Here is a 20,540-nt window from a genome sequence, read left to right as displayed (position 1 = left end):
CATAGACATCACTTGGCAATAAGAGATTAGAACAAGTTGAGAGGGATAACGAGCGCTTCATATTACAGATCCAAGAAGGCAGGGGGGGGATACGGGGGAGGTTGCCTCATCCCTCACCCTTACTGTTGCTGCCCACCCTGCGTCTCATCACCCTTACTCAGCACAACTCTCGCCCTCACCACCATGGCTGCTGCACCCTCGTCTCTCCTGCTGGTGACCAGGACCGCCAGGCTCCTGGGGCTCCATGGCAAGCTGAGAGGGGCGGCGTTGGCCGTGCCTGTACGTCACCTATCATATTCACCGGGCCTCGCTCAGGCCAAGAAAGAATGGTGAGAGTTTTGAGCCTTGTGTTTCTGGTCTTATACTGTGCTTAAGCAACACTGACATTCATCAGTGACGTCAGGAAATACCTGCAGAAGGGTGAATGGCTCGATTGGTGCGCCTCTTTGGATCCCTGCCTACTGTTGCTTGTGTAAAATGAACAAATCCACAAGAGCCGTGACGAGGATTCGAACTTTCGTCCGAGAGCATCCCAGACGCTGGCTTAATCGACTGAGCTATGACATGGCATAAGAATTGCAGCCAGAAATCAGAGGACGCAGGTTCGAATCCTCGTCACAGCCCTTGTTGATTTGTTCATTTGATGCATCACGGTATTGTGATTTCGATGTGTTGTTCGTGTAAATTGTGATGCCTTATATTGTTTACCCGAGACCCACTAACTTTAGTAGCCTCGGCGAGTACAGGAAGCCGGCAGCTTGTCGAATGTCCTTCCCCCTCCCCATTTGCCATGATGATCTTTTGCAGTTATATTTTGAAATTCAGCAGAGTTTTGGTAGTTACGGCTTCGGCGGGTAGGCAGTTCCATGGGCTAATTCTGTGGGTGAAAAAGCATCCCCTGTTCTCGGTCCTACATAGTGAAGTATTAATGGTTGTATAAATGTATACGTGATGAATGGTATGTTGGCTATTGTGGTAATATTATATAATAATAATTGCAATTCTTAGGCCTTTATAAGCCCACCGCTAAACCAATGAATACAGTGTCATGTAACACATACTCAAAGACTGACAATTCAGTCAAAAGACACGCAGATACACACACACACACACACACACAACACAGTACAAGTGCTGGGAAGATGGGACACCACATCTCATCCTGTAATTACACTTAGGTAATTACATACAGACACACAGTCATACACACTGTAGGTACATAATGTTCATTGTCTATGTAAACAACCTATCAGAAGGAATACACAATTATATGAACATGTTTGTTGATGCTATAATACTAGGGAAGATAAGAAACTTAGACAATTGTCATGCCCTTCATGAAGACCTGGCCAAAAATAAGTGTATGGAGCACTACTTGGCAAATTAAATTTAATGTGAATAAATGCCATGTTATGGAAAGTGGAATAGGAGAAAATAGACCCCTCAACGTACAAAATATGTGAAAAATCTTCAAAAAATTCTGATAAAGAAAGAGATCTAGGGGTGATTCTAGATAGAAAAATATTGCCTAAGGATCACATAAAAAACATTGTGCAAGGAGCCTATGCTACGCTTTCCAATTTCAGAATAGCTTTTAAATACTATACAGTACATGGATAGTGTACTAAAAAAAAAAAAATTACAACCTTTATGACCAAAGCTGGAATATGCAGTTTTTGCATGGGGCCCATGTCTTTAGAAGCACATCAACAAATATGAAAAGGTGCAGACATACAACTAAATGTCTCCTGGAACTGAAAGACAAGAGCTACAAGGAAAGGTTAGAGGCATTAAATATACCAAAACTAGAAGATAGAAGAAAAGAGGCAATATGATCACTAAGTACAAATTAGTAATGGGAATTGACAAAATTGATAGGGGAAGACTTCCTGAGACCTGGAACATTTTATTTTATTTAAATATACAAGAGTTCTTACATTCTTGTACAGCCACTAGCATGCATAGCATTTCGGGCAAGTCCTTAATCCTATGTTCCCTGGAATATGACCCTGCCAAATCGTTTAACAACCAGGTACCCATTTTACTGTTGGGTAAACAGAGGCTACAGTTAATGATTGACACCCAGTAAATCCTCAACGGCCAGGATACGAACCCAGGACAAAGCACTCGTGAAACACCAGGCGAGTGTCTTAACCACTACACCACGGGGACTGCTGAACTTCAAGAACAAGAGGTCATATATTTAAAATAACTAAACAAACCTGCCGAAAAAATATGAGAAAATTCACTTTCATAAATACTGTAGTGGTAGACAGAGTGAAAAAGTGGTGGAGGCCAAAACTGTCAGTACTGTAGTTTAAAGTATTATATGACAGTGCTGGAAAGATAGGACTCCGTGAGAGTAGCTCTCATCCTGTAAGTACACTTGGGTAATTACACTTAGGCATAATTACCTAAGTTCAGAGGCAGGACCAAAGTACTGAAGCTTAAATACACCAAGTACCAGCAGATGAATTATATGGTACAAAAACAAATGTTAAAAAAAATCTGGCCCTAGCAAAGTTGTGTGTGTATTCAGAAACTGGTTAAGTTAATATGCAAACAGCTTCATTGTTTGCTAGGGAAACCTTGTTAAACCTACAGCCTTCCTGTCTCCAGTGGCAAAATACCAAAATAATCAATAGAACAAGAGTATAGCAATGCTAGAGACATAATTAATAGGGATGAGAAAGACTTTGGTTAGACTATGCATACTGCAGATGGAAAATGAGACTCGATGCATTAGACAGCCAGTGGTGGAAAAGGCTGAAACTTTATTCTACAGCCACACTGAAAATTCACTAGATTTTCAGAGGATACATGATGCTTCATGTCCATCCCACACTCACATTCACTATTGCTGAGGAACTAGAGCTGAATTTTTCTAGCAAGTTTAGACGAGTATTTGCTCATTCACTCTTGTATAATCCACACAAGTTTAATACACTGGAAAAGTGTTGGTGGCAGTAATCTCCATTTGAAACTTAAAAGAGCACATATGCCAAACAAAACTAAGAAATTGAAAGTTTCTTATGAGGTAGGACCCAAAATTTAAATGGCACTCTCATACATACTAATAGATAAGCACATTTTCACTCATGCACATACTCTTTTACTCATTAACTCCATCATTCGCAAATTCACTAAAAACAAAAAGGAAAAAAAGAAATGGATTTTACTAAACCTAAAAAAATATACAGTATGTACTGTATTTGAAGTTGAAATTGCCTTATAAATAATAATAATAATAATAATAATAATAATGGCTGCTTTTAAAACTGCACCAGGTACGAGGTATCATACCAGAAAGTAGATGGGACAAAATTCACTGTGAAAGGGAAGGAAGGCGACAATCTTCTGGACATTGCTGTAAATAATGACTTGGACCTTGAAGGCTATGGTGAGTACTATGCAAATTGTTGAGTTAGCACTTGTAGTTATGCTGTGTAAGCAGGTGATGGCACTCGCAATAATAAATAAAATTTGCATACAGCATATTGCCCTAACTAAACATAATAAGTCCCTCAATCAGCCCTTCTCAAACTACAGTATCTCATTCCTCTATCCATATCTGACATATGGTATCAGTGCAAGGGGTTCAAACACCACTAACTACCTCAGACCTAATATCACCTAGCAAGAATCATATGTGCTCTTTACTTATACAAAACTATAACTACTGCAATGCTAACAAAGGCTTGAAATACTTTCTACAAGGATACTGTATCATGTACCCATTGATGTTCACACTAATTATCATTTAGATATTCCAGAGTCTGACTTGGTCTATGCAAAAACTGTACTTTATACAAAAAATAGAGCTGAAATGAAATAGTTGTGAAACATGTTATTTAAAGGTACATTAATGTTAAGAAATAGCTACAGCAATTACCTTATTGCAGTACTGTATCCTATAGTATCACTCCCTACACAGACGATGAGTCACAAAAACGTGGCTGAAGATTAATCGACTTGATAATGGTCCAGGACGGACCGAAACGTCACCGTCTCCTCATCTTCTGGTGTGTGGTTTAGTCTTCATCTTTCCCCCGTCCCGTCCCAAATCCTTATCCTGACCCCTTCCAAGTGCTATAAAGTTGTAATGGCTTGGCACTTTCCCCTAATAATTTAAAAATATTAGTCATCACTCCCTACACTCTCTTCTTACTAGATCAGCTGTTGGCATTATTAAAACCCACACTTGGCTTCATGGCTATTTTTGTAGGTTTATTTTTATTAAGATATTTCTTTGGCTTTCCTTACAAAAGGCAGGTGAGAGAATGTTGTATTCACTCTCTTTCGACATCATCTCAGTGTCGATAAGAGGTAGCTACGCAGTGATACAGCACTCTCTAGCGTTTGGCCAGCAGGACTAAAATTGTTAAGGACGTGAAGTTGATGTCTAAGCTTAATACAATTGCATCATATTGGCTGGAAATGCCACTCCAGTAAGATGTCTGCATCAACGTGTCTAGTCATCCTTTACCATGTATTAACATGTCCTTTCTCAAGCTCTGTTAAAGTCTGCCTGGACTCTAATTAGGATTGTTAATATTTTCTTCAAGTTTTCCCTGTTTATTCTGCTCTCTCGTGACAGATACAGTACTCTTACTAAATGATCTTGAGTGCATGAACTGCATGCCTTGCTACACTGTGTGGGTTTCATTGTTGTTTCGAGCTACCGCTACATCATACATCATTTTCATAAAATACATCCTCTAGAATTTATAAATGTCTTCTACACTTAAAACATACTGCTCAGAATTTCTGGGAGACAATCCCATGGGGTGCCATAAGCACAATCTAACATTATAAACATCAGAGGTCCACGGTTGTTCAACATCCTCCCAGTGAGTATAAGAAATATTGCCGGAATAACCATGGAGATCTTCAAGAGAAAACTATCTAGTTTTCTCCAAGAAGTGCTGAATGTGTGGGCCTGTTGGACCAAGCTTGTCGACCAACAGGGACCAACTCCCTGTTGGAATAAACAGGGACCAACTCCCTGTTGGAATAAACAGGGAGCCGGTCGGCCGAGCGGACAGCACGCTGGACTTGTGATCCTGTGGTCCCGGGTTCGATCCCGGGCGCCGGCGAGAAACAATGGGCAGAGTTTCTTTCACCCTGTGCCCCTGTTACCTAGCAGTAAATAGGTACCTAGGTGTTAGTCAGCTGTCACGGGCTGCTTCCTGGGGGTGGAGGCCTGGTCGAGGACCGGGCCGCGGGGACACTAAAGCCCCGAAATCATCTCAAGATAACCTCAAGATAAGCTCTAACAAGTGAAGCCTGGCCTTGGGGCCGGGCTGAAAAGATTGTTATTTTTTTGACCTTTTTGTTAATTACCATCCAGAAAGCACATTTTGAAAAGGGCTTGCTGGTGCTGGTGGCCAACCACTTGGGGTGGATGGTAGAGCGCCAGTCTCACTTCATATAGGTCGGTGTTCAATCCCCGGCCGTCAAAGTTGTTGGGCACCATTCCTTCCACCCCCCTCCCCCCCCCATCTCCCAACCCAAATCCTTATCCTGACCCCTTCCAAGTGATATATAGTAGTAATGGCTTGACACTTTCCCCTGATAATTCCTTTCTCTAGTGCTAGTGCTGGTATATCTTGTCTGGCTGCAGATGATATTTGGTCGTATGACTAGGCAGATCTTGAGCTTAGGGAGCAATATTTGTTACAAGCAATACTTGTCTTAGTTTGCTTGTCAGCAAGACACAAAACTTTAGGTATACTAGTGTCGGTTAGTACAATATAATTAAACTTACCCATGATATTTTATGAATAGATGAAGGATACATTATTCATGTTTTATACATACTGTACAGTGCTATACAGTAGATATAATGTTATTAAAACAAGACTTTGAAAGAAGTTTAGGAAAGGTTCTATAAACTTTGCATCCTTTCAAACTATAAATTTATTTTTCTGGTGTAGATACATTATTTAGTGAGCCTTAGAGAATCAGTTTGAAGCAGATAAGATAACTTTAATCTGTGTGGATGTGAGACTTATCGGAGATGTCCTTGATATTCATTGAATAACTTGTAGTAATATCATATTCTGGGTATAGTCAGTAAGACTGTTACTTTCTGATAACATAAGATCATAAAGAAGTTGTAAATGATAATTCTTTATGTATTTTTACAAAAGTCAAATGTTGAATGTATTTTATAGTGGGCCCTCAGTAGCTCCCCAAGCTAATTGCTGGTATAGCCATTCCTGGTATAATTGCTGGTACAGTATAGCCATGCACCAGGCTTCTAAGCTTCAAACTTGCTCACAGGAAGCCAGAAGCAGAATCTGGCCATCTCTATGCATCAAGGGGAGCTTGGAGAAAATTAGGTGCCCAGAGGCAACTTGGTAAACCATCATTGCCACAGGGTAGACATCCAAACCATGATGCATCTGCCACCAGGTGGCAGAAAGCCAAGTGCATAGCCCATAGACAACAGGGCACTCTATGCAGAATGTAAAACGTGTGTAAGAGAAGATTATGTTTTTTAAAATAAACTTGCCAAGGTTATTATGATTATAGGCACTTGGGAGCAAAAGAAATGGCAGCTTAGTGTAGCATTATAATACAGTTTGGCTCTCGACAAAGTTTTAAAGATAGGAAGGACTTTTGGAATATACAAAAGGCATTAGAAAAATGTTTTTCATTCAATATTTTTAGCAAGATGTAATTCTTTTTGTCGTGTGTTGTTTGGAATGAATGAAAATAATCTGGGAATAGGATATGTGAAAAACATGATTTCTAAATAATTGTTTAATACACTGCAGGTGCTTGTGAGGGTACTCTGGCTTGTTCTACATGTCATCTGATCTTCAAAAAGGAGGACTTTGATTTAATAGAAGAGCCATGTACTGATGAAGAACTGGATATGCTAGATCTTGCCTATGGACTCACAGATACGTAAGTGTGCATTGCAAATTGAATATGCTTTTCTAATATTTTTATTTTATATAATTTTTTTTGTTGGAAGAGAAAGGACCAATGGAAATAGTGTTTGTTGTACAGTATTCGACTTAGCAATGGTCTTCTGATTTTTAAAATCGTTTAGAACTGAATTCCATCTGTTATACCCAGAGATCTGGATGATTTAAGATATTACAGTATTTCACTATTATTGAGCTATTGCATTCTGTTTCCTCCTGAGGTAAGAGCCACTGTGTTTGTTGACTAGGATCATGAATCAGACAGGATGACATTCTGGCACCAATGCTATGTACAGGGAATTGTTATATAAGGTGTTAGGGGGTATTCATTCAAACCCAGAATGGCCAACAGATGTGTATTCCATAAAAGGTATGGAATGGACATATGTTGGTCTCACGTTCGTGCAGGTCAGTGTTCAGTTCCCGACCATCAAAGTGGTTCCTTCACCCCGTCCCATCCCAAATCCTCATCCTGATCCCTTTCAAGTGCTATATAGTCGTAATGGCTTGGCACTTTCCCTCGATAATTTCCTCCCTCCTGGTAACCTGCATCTTCACCACCAGGTGGCAGCACTATTTACACCTTAAGGTTCCAACACCCAGACTTCCTCACATGAATCATGACTGTTCATGGATATTTTACTAGGCCAAGGACCAATTCACATTTAACTTGGCTTACTTTCATTGTATGAAACATTGATTATGTGTATTAACTCATGCGTACATAAACAGTGGAATTTTAATGTTAAATCTGGATGATCTTGGGTAATCATCCAGGATCAAGTATTCACAATTCAAGTACCTGTCTAATTGTGCTTGCAGGGGATGAATTTTGGTTCTTTGATCCCACCCTGAACTGTCAGTCAGCTGGCGGACAGGTTTCTGAGCCTATTGGGCTCTATCATACCTACATTTGAAACCGTGTATGGAGTCTGCCTCCACCACATCACTGTCTAGTGAATTCTATTTAACTATTCTGATATTCAAAATTCTTTGTCTCGGTGGCTCAGGTGACTCGGTTACCACCTGTCCCCCTTTGTGCGACTGTCACCTGTGCTAATAATTATTTAGTTTGTCTTTCTTACCCGATTAATTTCCCTGAGAATTTTGCCCGTAGTAATCATACCTGCCTTTTGATGTGGGCTTCAGGAAACAGGTTCATTGTAATATTGACTTCTAGATAATTCTGTGTGTGTAATTATCCAGGTGTAGTTACAGGATGAGAGCTATGCTTGTGGTGTCCTATCTTCCCAATTCTCTTTGTCATATGATGCTTTGAAACTAAGTACTGATGGTTTTGGCCTGCACGGTCTTCTCACTTAACTTTCATATGACAGAGAATGAGACCTGTGATTTGGAACTTTATCCAGTATTATTTTCTTTGGTTCTTGTTCCAATTCCTGTTTGTGGTACCTCGTATCATGTTCCCTCTCACCCGTGGTAGTCAGTCTTGTTTTCTGTGGTGAAGTCAAGATGGCTTTTGCAGGTTCCTAGTGCTTGATTGGAAGGTTTCCTTGTCTTCTGTGTGGTTTTTGAGGGGATTCTTCTGATTATCTTCTGTGCTCTGTGTTCTCTTATCCTTTCTTGGGACAGCTTCTTGGTAGCTCCACATCTAGTTCCCTTACTTTGCACAGCATCTTGTTGCTGATTTAAAGTTTCTTTCCTGTATGCAGCTCTACTTAAAACATGGTGTGGGTAAAATGCTTTGAGATTTCTAGTGTCTCCTTTCATCCTGGTATAACTTAGCAACTTTTAGAAAAGATGCCCACTGTGTCAGGTGATGGAAAGTCATACTGGCACTGGCTTCCGTTTACAATATTCCCGAGAAAGTGCACTTTAGGCACTTCTTTGTGCCTAAAGAAGTGACGAAGTGCCCGGATCAGAAAGGTGCATTTCATCTACGCTTATCGTTGTTAGTTTTTTTTCATTCTGTATGCACATGAATTATGAAATTGTAACTGTTTAGTTGTGGGTTTTGATTTGTAAAATATTGTTGTCCAATGTATATTTTTTTTTTAAACATAGTGCACCTGTTTTCCTACATATAATTATTCAAGGTTTTAATTATGAGATGCCTTTAAAATAAATTAATTTTATAGAAAGGTATTGCAGATTTTTAATTACAGCTAGATATGGTATTAGAGTATTGCAGTCAAAAAGTTAGGCAATAGAAGATAAGATTAAACTTATCACTTTCAGAACTGCTGAGTTAACTAGTTTTACTTGTTGAAACTATGGAGCCTTTTAACACTTTCGCGCTCCCTGGGAATAGGCTGACGGTAAGCCCTAAGTGGGCCGTTCGTGTCGGCGTACTGCGCGTCAGCACTAAAATGTTTATAATCTTTTCGGGGTGGGGAGCTTAATTTTGGCGGCATGTATTTAAATTTGGTATCATTGTGTTCGCGAGAGAATGCTCTAGAGGAATATATATATAAAATGTCACCAAAGACAACATGAGAACCACACCGAATAACAAACTGTGGCGGTCGTTAGCTGTGAGCGTAAAACCGGGCATCAATGTTTACGATGTTTTTATGTTTGCGAACCCCAGAATTATTATTCGTGGTTTATTTTGGTATCATTGTGACCGCAATAAAATTCCCTACACGGACATATAAATATACACAATAAATAATGGTGTCGCCCCACCCACAGGAATGTGGGAAGTTGGCTTAGGGTTACCCGCCGGAGCGCGCCCAGCTGCACATGCGCTCAACCACAACTGAAAAGTTTATACTCTCCTCATGTCTGTGTCCCTCATTTTCGATGTACGTGTTTTTTTTTGGTATCACTGTGTAGCTAATGAAATGTACTATAAGAACATATGTATAACATTTCACCAAAGCTAACATTAGGCGACCAGCAACCAAAGAACTGCGTGCTTTGTTTCGCGCTCACGCAAAACTCCGCTAAACTCTCCCTATATGTTGCTACTCTGATTGTGTTTATCAAGTCAAAACTTGTTGCATATGGTTTTGTTTGGTATCACGGTGATCGCAATAAAATTGCCTACACAGACATATGCATAAAAGTGGGTTACACGTGCGCGCCTCACCCCCAAACACCCCCAAACACGTCGATGCCTCACCCGCCCAAACACCCGTTTCCACGCCCGGTACACCCAATACACCCGACAAACAAAAATATTGTTCCAATGGAAGTTTTTGTGCTACATTGTTCATTTTGGTGTCAAAATACTCGCAAGAAGATGCACTATGTAGACATACCAATCTGAGCACTAAGAACTGGAATATATATAGAGCTACCCACAGCAAAGTATGAAGAAGTAATAACCTCAAAATGTGTAATATAAATTATGTGTACTTACCCACGATGTGATGAAGGAAGGTCAACAAGTTGAGCATTTGATTATCCACTCCACCGGCTTCAGGAAAATGTCCCTGAAGTTGCTCAACAGATGTTACGTTAGGTGGAGTGGAAGCTTGCAGAGGAGTTATTTCTTTGCTTTCCAAAATATCCTCTTGCGGTGATATTTTGAGTAGCATGGTGTGGCACATAGAGCAACTCCACATGTCCTGCACTGATACATACAGTCTTTTCTAATTCCCGACTTGATACAAACTCGGCACCGTTTCCGTTTAGCAATTTTCACTAATGCATGAGTCAACTTCCTGTTTAGCCTGTCCTCTGAATCAACAATGCGGGGGTTTTTCACAGGTGGAGGAGTAGCTTCAGCTTGAGGTGCAGGCGTTTCAGTTTCAGGTTCAGTGTCTGATGAGGATGAGGCATGTGGTTGGCGTGGAAGACGATGAAATAAAGGACGCCTCGCTCCAGATGGGCCAGGTGTTGCCAAATCATGAGAAGGATCCTGGTAATCATCAGCATGTGGGAGAGGGCTTTCAGTAGCAGGCCACTCATCCATGTCCCACCCCAACAGGGCCCATATTGCTACTTCATGAAACTGGAGTAGGGTCAGTTTCTTGGCATCAGTTGTGTACATCTTGTACAACACATAGGCATTGTGTAAAGCCATCTGAAGGAAGTAAAATGTGATCTTCTTAGTCCACTTATGCGACTTCCTGGTGAACCTGTAATATTTGACCATTTGGTCGAAGTGATCAACTCCCTTCATGTTGTTGTTGTAGTCGCAAATGGCTGTTGGTTTGTTTACAGTTACAATCTGAACAGATGATGTTCCGTCACGTTTCTTCACTCTCTTCCTTCTCTGTACTTCCTGTGTGTCAGCATTATGGCAGTTTGTGATCACTGACACCACTCTCTTGTCTTTCCAAAGGATAACAAAAGTGTTATCCTTGCGCCTGAAAATAGTCTGATCAACAGCGAATTTACCTTTGGCAAGTTTTTGCAGCTCTTTAGGGGCACCACGCTGCAATCTGAGTGTTCCACAAGTGTACACCCCATTTTCCCTTAGCAATTCTGTGAGATGGACAGAGTTATAATAATTGTCCATATAAAGATGATAACCTTTGTTCAACAAGGGTCGCATAAGGCCCATCACTGTCTCAACTGTTGTCTTGCCCACTCCAGAATAAACCTCGAAATCAATAATATAACCAGTCCCTGCCTCAGCAAGCATGTACAACTTTACCCCATACTTATCAGGCTTATTGGGGTTGTAAACCTTGAAGGATAGACGACCACGCCACGACATTGTACCTTCATCCAAACTGAGTGCTTGATTGGGGACGTAGTAAGAGCCAAATTTGTTGGTCAAATAGGTAATGATGGTGCTGAGTTTTATCATGCGGTTCTTGTTGTTGGGTGGAATTGCAAACTGGTTATAAGTATGAAAAAACTGGGCAATATGTTGGAATCGTTTTGCAGTCATGAACACATTGAAGGTCCTCATATGCCACAACCGGCTTGTTTGCCAGTACATGCGCATTGTTGGGAGTCGTGCAATACCCATCAAGATTGATAAAGCCAAATACCTTGCCATTTCCTTCGCAGATACCTCCTTCCACAACCTCATAGTGCGCCTGGAAGCATTCTGAATAAACTGCCTGGCATACCTGTTAGTTTCCACTGTGATGAACTCAATTAGGGCACGGGTCAGAAATAATTGAATAAATTGCAGGGGGGTAATTGGCACTGGGACAGTTATGCCTGGTGTGGCACTGAAACTGCCTACAATAGGTGGTGTATTGTCAGTTGACCAGGCAGCATCGGGATTAGGCTGTTGAAGACGTCCTGCACGCCTCCTTACAGGTGCCTTGGGGCGGCCCACATCCGCTGACTCATCCTCAATCCCCTCGCTACTCTCCTCACTCGATGATGAATCAAACTCATCAGACGACGCTGTCCCCTCATTATCACTACTGAAATCACTCTGACGCTCTTCCCCTTCAGCATCTGCCTCCACATCTGACAAACGATCCAACAAATCAGGAATTTTACTAGGGGTAAGCTTCACATTGCTGAACCTTTTGTACAGCTCACTCAACTTATCTTCCTTGGTCATTTCACTATCCTTCTTGGGGGTAGAGGTGCTCTGTCCTTTACCACGATCCATGTTTGCAAGTAATAATGCGTTGTAAGGAGACAGGAACGAATAAACACTGCTACACAGGGCAGAGAGTGGCACAGGTTCTGGACGCGGGAGCGCGGTAGTCCGGTCACGAGAGACGTAAACAAAGGACTAGGCCGACCGCATGGCGTGACCCAGAATCCCATGCGGCCTACGGAGGATTGTGGGAAAACAATGGCGCTCATTTCTAAAAAAAAAAATTGAAGATCGCATAGAAACTTTTTTTTTTACAAATTTTTATATCGAGTGACGCTAAAATGCGTCACTGGAACACATTCAGTAGAAAAAAGAGTGACGACTTATTAAGTCTGTGGAACGCGAAAGTGTTAACAGTGTACAGTATTATGAGACGCAATATAATAGTCCTCATATGATACAATAATTCTGTCATATACAGTACTGTACAACGGAATAAGTTCACTATATTTTATTCCATAAAATAAAAGAATTTTGGTATTGAAATTTGTATATTTTGTGTGAAAGGAATGATTACATATTTGATAAAAAGCATGGAGGTGCTAGAGAAGCAGTGTGAAAGAAAATTTATCCTAAAATTTAGTAATTTTCTTCTTGAATACTGTACATATTTTTTGTAGGAAGCACATTACAGTCCAAGTGTTTAGTTTTCACAGCATGATTTACACATTCATTATTGGCCAGCAGTAGTGGATATGTTATGTTTTGCTTGCTAGTATGTCTATGTACTCTTGTTGTATTTCATTCATTTAGAATATGGTCATTATGCATATCATTAATAAAGATAAATAGGACAGAACTTTGTGCCTTTTAATCATCATTGTTTTGATTGATTTGGATTGTTGGCATTTTGTTCGTCAAACTTATGCTACGAAGGGTCCAAATTGTTTCAAAAAGGGTAACTTGGCATATTCCTAGAAGATGGAGCACACTTGGTCCTTTCTCCATTGTTTAGAAGAGAGGCTTTATAGAGGATTGTCGGTGTACACAGTCCTCTCACCACAGAAAGATGCCATTTTATAGTACTCATTATTATCACCTGACATCAGTTCCTAGTGCAAGCTAGACATAAGCACTGCTAGTATGGCTAGCAGTGCAGTTGATGTTGCCCTCTAGATACAGTAAAGAGATCTTCCAGCTACCAGATAATTAGCTGAAATACTGTGTGTTTATGCCTATACCGTACATTATACCTGTCAAAGATTCCGAGGATCAACGTCTCTGCGACCTGGTCGTTGACCAAGCCTCCTGGTTGCTGGTCTGGTCAGTCAGGCTGTTTGATGTGGCAGCCTGACGTACGAGTCACACTCTGGTTGATCAGGTATCTGTTAAAGGAGTTTATCACGTTCTCTTTTAAACACTGCAGAGGACAGCCAGTTATACCCCATGTGTGTAGAGGGAGAGTGCTGAAAAATCTTGAGCCTCTAATGTTGATTGAGTTCTCTCTCAGCATGCCTGTTGCACCTCTTCCTTTTCACCAGGGCTGTTTTGTACATCCTGCCATGCCTTCTGGTCTCATGTGTTATTTCTGTGTGCAAATTTGGAACTAGTCCTCCTGGTATTTTCCCACATGTAAATTGTTATATAATATATATATTTAATAAAATATAATCTCTACAGCCTACACTCTAGGTAATACAGATTTTACATTTTTAAATGCTCCGAATGATTTAGATGTTTTATTGAGTGGATTATAGCAGTAAAAGATCTTTCCATGCTCTTAAGGTCAGCAATATCTCCAGCTTTGAATGGGGCTGTTATTGCGCAACAATATTTCACCCTAGAGAGCACTAGTGTCTTAAACAGTACTTTATAAATTTTATACAAAATATATGTGAATCAAGTACAGAAGATAAAGTAAATTTGTAAAATTAGAATATATTCTAATAGACTTAAAAACTGAAATAAATGGAAATTAAACTGAAATGAACTACGTACTGTACTAAGTAACCCTTGCTTTGGACTTCGTTGATTTGTTATTCACCTCATACCCATACCATGGGGGGGTAGTGGAGAGCATATTCACCTTTTGCAGATTGTTTATGTAATTTTGTGTGTAAATATACATGAAATATTTTCAGTTGTTGGTATAAGAAAAATTCAAAACGGTTGAACCACCCCTAGATCTCTCTTTATCGGAATTCTTTAACCACTGAGCTGCCCAAAAAATTTATTTTATATGTCGGTGGTGCGGGAAAAAAAATTATTCCCAATTTTGTTTCACTTAATATTGGGAAAATGTGTTTGCAGATCATGGGAAAGAAAACAAAAATAATAAAAAAATGGTATATGTCATACTTTGACCAGAATGAATTGTATTGATGACATCAATACAACTTGTTAGCATGAAAAACTAAATGGATAGAGAAATAATGAAAATAAATTGACAAATTCCCATATAGTAGCATACCTCATTTCTACCGAAAAACACATCTTCTCTGGGCCACGACACCTGAACCACTAGAGGTAAAGATGTTTTACTTGGATTTTTGTGCTTTCAAAAGATGGAGAGACAAGCAGAGATAACAGGAGAGGCACTGGACTGGGTATGGGAGTATTTGCTGGACAGGAAACAAAGGGTCATAGAGAGGATACATCAGGCTGGAGAGGAGTGGAAAGTGGCATTCCACAGGACTGTTTCCTAATACCATTGCTCTCTTTAATTTATGTAAATGACCTCGCTAAGGAAATGAGCTCATACATGTTGACATTTGCAGATGGTAACAAATTAATGAGGAAAGTAAGAACTAAAGTACTGTAAGGTATTGTCATGAAGTAAGTCCTTGACAAACTTTAGGAGTGGGCAGATGAATAGCTGCTGAAATTCAATCCAAACAAGTATAATGAAATGGGTAAGGGAGCTAAGAGACCTGTACTTAATTATACCATTAGGAAAGGCAATTACAAGAAACGAAGAGAAAAAGACCTGGGTGTAGACATAATCCCAACACAAAAGGTTCATGTGAACAGAATAACATCAGCAGCATATAGAAAGGTGGCAAACATAAGAACATCATTTAAGAATCTGAATAAGGAGGCTTTCATGTACATACACTGCCTACGCAAGCCTTGAATATGCAGCTGGAGTTGCACTTGAGTATGCAACTCTAGCATGGAACCATACCTTGTGAAGCATAAACAGAAATACTGTATGAGAAAGATCAGAGATTTGAAACTAGATTAGTACCGGAATTGAGAGGCCTCGGGTATGGGGATGGGTCAAGAAAACTCACCCTCACAACCTTAGGAGAAGAGAACAAACAAAAGGAATATGATAACTACATATAAGATCTTGATGGGATTGGAATAAAGTGGATAAAGGAGGCATATTTAAATTTAAAGAGAGATAGGATGAGGGGACATCAGAAGAAGCTGGACCTGAAATTGATTCAAAGAGGTGTTAGGAAGCTCTCATTCCCTGTACGGGGGGTCAGCACGTGGAATGTATTGGGAGAAGAGGTTGTTGAAGCAAGTTCCATCCACAACTTTAAAAATATGATGAAAACATTAATGTAGAGAGAGAGAGAATTAGCATGCCTGGTATATAAACAGCTAGGAGGTGGAGCTAATGAAGAGCTAGATCTCCCTTCCCCACAAAGTCCCTGATAGGTAAACACATCCTCCTATTGAAAGGGGGGGGGGTCCCCCTCAGTGGCTCACTGTTCCTGTTCTTCACTTCACAGGACTTGGGGGGGGGGGGGAGGTTTATTCCTTGGGCTGCTCATGTTTTGAGGTGGTGAGCTAGCTGCTAGGATCACCACCAGATGGAAGCTGCTAGGGTTTCCATCAGGTGGTGATTAGGTACAATTTATCTGTAGCAATGAGCTAATGTGTGTGTACCTAATTGACAGGGTTGCCAATGTGCTATTTCACCTTTCTGGTAGTTTTTCCTTATTGCTTAGGTTGATTTAGAATGATTTAGACTCCCATCATCTCTATTGAATGGACAAACTTCTGTCTGGTTCAGGCATTTATTACTTTCAAGGGCTTGGTGTGGCAGAAACCAGGCATTTAGCTTAGGGAGCCACTGAGAATATCCACCATAGGCATTTCATTACATTCAATCCTGGATTTAGTTTCTGTATAAGCAGCAAACCCTGTGTACCTTATTGGTAGAATGTCTTCGCCAGTAAATTCTACTTTCAATTTTGTGTTTTTCTGTATACAGTACGGTACTATAATATCATACAATATGTGGAAAAACCACATTGAAAAATAAGAGATTGCTGAATGCATTTTCAGCCAGTGTAGGCCTTCCTCAGAACAAGATAGAATACGAGTAGCTAATCCACATTAGCTACTCGAATATGAGTGGTAGTTACTCATATTCTATCTTGCTCTGAGGAAGGCCTAGACTGGGCAAAAATGTGTTCTGCAATCTCTTATTTTTCAATGTAGTTTTTCCAAATCGGTGTTTTCAAGATTGCTGTTGCATCATACAATATATATAGATGTTCAGTATACCTTTCCTCTTAGCCCCCCCTTTCCCCTCCACCAATATTTGAATTTGCTTTTTGATCTCTCATGTTTTTGCCCCCACCACCCACAATAACCACCACTATAAACATTAGAAAACTACATAACCACTACAGTACTACAAAGAAAACTAGTGCTGCAAGCAATATGACCACTACAACCACCACTGCAATGTCTGGAGTAGAATATATAGAGAAAATGGCCCTTATTATGCAATGCCAGGAGGCCAGGGATGACAAATACTACACTACAGTACAGTACTTCATAAACGTGATACAGTAATATTCTTTGACCAGTTGACAGATCAGAAAAGAATGCATCAGAAAACTGCATTCTTTTGGACTGTCAGAAAGCTCTCTGTACAGTGTCCAATGTGACACTAGTGTAAAAAAAAAAAATTTGACAGAAGAATGAGGGAAGTAATCAGAGGGAATGTATCAAACTGGAGAAATGTCATGAGTGGAGTACCACAGGGTTCAGTTCTTGCACTGGTAATGTTTATTGTCTACATAAACAGTCTATGAGAATGAATACACAATTATATGAACATGTTTGTTGATGATACTATGATACTAGGGAAGATAAGAAACTTAGAGAATTGAAATTGAAATAAGTTTATTGAGGTAAAATAACTTAGACAATTGTCATGCTATTCAGAAGACCTGGCCAAAAATAAGTGTATGGAGCACCACTTGGCAAATGGAATTTAATGTGAATAAATGCCATGTTATAGAAAGTGGAATAGGAGAAAATAGACCACACAAACTACAAAATATGTGAAAAAGCTTTAACAAATTCTGATAAAGAAATATCTAGGGGTGGTTCTAAATAGAACACTGTCATCTGAGGACCACATAAAGAACATTGTGCGAGGAGCCTATGCTACATTTTCCAATTTCAGAATTGCTTTTAAATATTGTACATGGATGGTGAAATGCTAAAGAAATTGTTCATGACCTTTTTGAGACCAAAGCTGGAATATGCAGCAGCTGTATGGTGCCCATATCTTCAGAAGCACATCAAAAAACTGGAAAAAGGTACAAAGACATGCAACTAAATGACTCCTACAACTGAAAGACAAGAGCTACAGGGAGAGGATAGAGGCATTAAATATGCAAAAACTAGAAGATAGAAAAAAAACGAGATATGATCATTACGTACAAAATAGTACTGTAACTGTAATCGACAAAATTGATAGGGAAGAATTTCTGAAACCTGGAACTTCAAGAACAAAATATCATAGATTTAAAATAACTAAACAAAGCTGTCAAAGAAATACTGTACAAGAAAATCCACTTTCACAAACAGAGTGGTAGACGGTTGGAACAAGCCAAGTGAGAAGGTGGAGGAGGCCAAAACCGTCAGTAGTTTCAAAACGTTAATAGGACAGAGTGCTGGGAAGACGGGACACCACAAGCATAGCTCTCATCCTGTAATTACCTAAGTGTAGTTACAAGTTGAAGAAACAAAGAAGTGACAAAGGTGCTCTGGAGGATAAGGAAGGCATATAAGAAAAAGACAGTGTCACAGTGAGGAGAGAGACATGAGGGTACCAGCAGAGTCCCACAAAAGTCAGTACTGTCTTATAAGTGAATACTCTCTCTCATTGTTGATGACAAAAATTATGAAGATTAATACATTGAATGCTGCAAAACACTGCAGGATGACATACAAATTTGACCACTGAACTGTTCAAGTTACCCGAGGCACTATCTGTATGCACAAAAAAAAAGTTTTGCAGTGTTAAAAACTGTGTTAGCGCGAAAGTGTTAACACTTTCGCGCTATCTGGACGCGCCGGCGCGTTCGGTTTCGTCTAACGTAAACGCATAGTGGACATAAAGTTATGTCTACTTTTAAAATATTTGTATAAAATTCAATTACAGTGGAACCTCTATTAACGAGTGGCTCTATTAACGAGTTTTTCCAGTAACGAGCAAGCCACTCGCAGCAAATTTGTCTCTATTGACGAGCTCGCCTCTATTAACGAGTGAAACCACATGGCGCTTCCTAGCGTCTCGCGGGTTCTCGCAAATTCTCAGACGCCTCCGACGCTAGTGTTGTTGTTGTATCTCACACGACAAGCATCCCTCTGGATTTATTTGAGCTTTTCTTTGGGTTTTTAGTGGTTTTGCGACTACAATTTGTAACACACGATGTCTCCAAAGAAGCTGCTTGCTAAAGATAGTGTTGTCAAGAAGAAGAAAGACACAATTACTGTGGATTTAAAGAAGGGAATTATAGCAAAGCATTTGTGTGGTGTCTGTGTGATTGATCTCACAAGGAAGTATGGCAGGTCCTCATCAACAATTTACACCATTAGTAAGGGAATGAGGAGGTAAGGGAGGATGCTGCCTCTTCCACTGAGATCAGGGAAGTGTTTGGAATGTTTGAAAAGGTGAACGCATTCTTGGAAAAGCTGCCCTGATAAAGCAGTGACAACCCGGTGTGTGAAAATGTTTAATTAATTTATCACTGTGATAACACTTTATGAAAGTGTTATCACTTTCGCAGGTATATGTCGCTTGAACGTAACACACTTTTTTTCTCTTGAATGCACCCAAACACCGCGCTCAAGCGTCATTTGAGCAAATATTTCTATAAAATCCAATTCTTATCCGATCGACTTGGGGATTGTATACATGTTTGCCATGAAATTTCCGTTTTCTTTAATAACCACATTGCCTATTTGAGAAAACGGCATTGTATTGTATCTTCGTGGTAAGACTATTATATTGTTGACACAACGAGTGTAATCATCGCAGTTTTTTTATTTGGTGCTGGTCTAACGCATCCTTGTGTGACATTTGAAAGGAAATTTGGGTGAAATTCCCAAGAAGAGAGAGTCCGCCTGACTCAGAGGTGGATTCTCCTTCCACACCATAATCCCTCTCCTCCTTCCCACCTCTCCATCGTCTCCCTCAAGCCAGCAACTACTCTTCATAAGGTAAAGTAAATATTAAAACACTACAACAAAACATTTATATTTACATGTGCAATATTATATTTACATAAAAAAAAGTCATACAAGTATGGATGTTTTTGGGAGTGGAACGGATTAAATTTATTTCCTTTATTTTAAATGGGGAAATTTGTTTCCAAAGACGAGTTTTCCAGGTAACGAGCTCGGTGCCAGAACGGATTAAACTCGTTAATAGAGGTTCCACTGTATCCGATTTACTTTGGGTTTGTTTCAAACTGCGCGCTATGAGGCTCTCTTTCTCACCACTAGGCTGCATGGTACAATAAGTTCATGAAAGGTGTGGATAACTTTGATCAAATGGTATTTTGTCCCAAACGGGTTGCAGGTGGGTGACTTTAGCCGTTTATACTGGTAATTCTTCCCCCATATCATGTATTATATGCATATGTCTGTTTAGGGAATTTTATTCCGATCAATATACAACCAAAAATAACTGTGTGCAACAAGTATAAACTTGACAAACATAACAAAAGTAAAAATATTTCGTGTGTGTTTGACGCTCACTGATATGTTCCAGCGTTGTTTTATATTTGTCGCTATTCTAACTTACGCTTTGTTGAAATTTTTTACCTATGGGCACATAGAACATTCTATTGCGAACACATTGACATAAAAATGAATGACGTACATAGAAAATTAATGTCATGAGAGTGAAATAA

The 20,540-nt window shown here is 39.8% G+C and overlaps 1 protein-coding gene across 2 annotated transcripts in view; it reads left to right on the top strand.

Annotated features, from left to right (window-relative positions):
* Positions 1 to 20,540, top strand: part of LOC123772155 (patatin-like phospholipase domain-containing protein 4) — a 54,605-nt gene that overhangs the window by 24,434 nt on the left and 9,631 nt on the right. For both annotated transcript variants that reach the window (XM_069311065.1, XM_069311064.1), the window contains 3 exons: positions 69 to 329; positions 3,288 to 3,400; positions 6,783 to 6,915. In XM_069311065.1, the coding sequence (XP_069167166.1) occupies positions 184 to 329; positions 3,288 to 3,400; positions 6,783 to 6,915 (392 nt within the window). In that variant the 5' untranslated portion in view covers positions 69 to 183. Of the gene's footprint in view, positions 1 to 68; positions 330 to 3,287; positions 3,401 to 6,782; positions 6,916 to 20,540 lie in introns of those variants that run through there.

The sequence above is a fragment of the Procambarus clarkii genome, chromosome 69 (genome assembly GCF_040958095.1).
Source record: "Procambarus clarkii isolate CNS0578487 chromosome 69, FALCON_Pclarkii_2.0, whole genome shotgun sequence".
Classification (NCBI taxonomy): domain Eukaryota; kingdom Metazoa; phylum Arthropoda; class Malacostraca; order Decapoda; family Cambaridae; genus Procambarus; species Procambarus clarkii.
The sequence above is the reverse complement of the archived record's forward strand: the minus strand, read 5'-3'. Positions and strand labels throughout refer to the sequence as shown.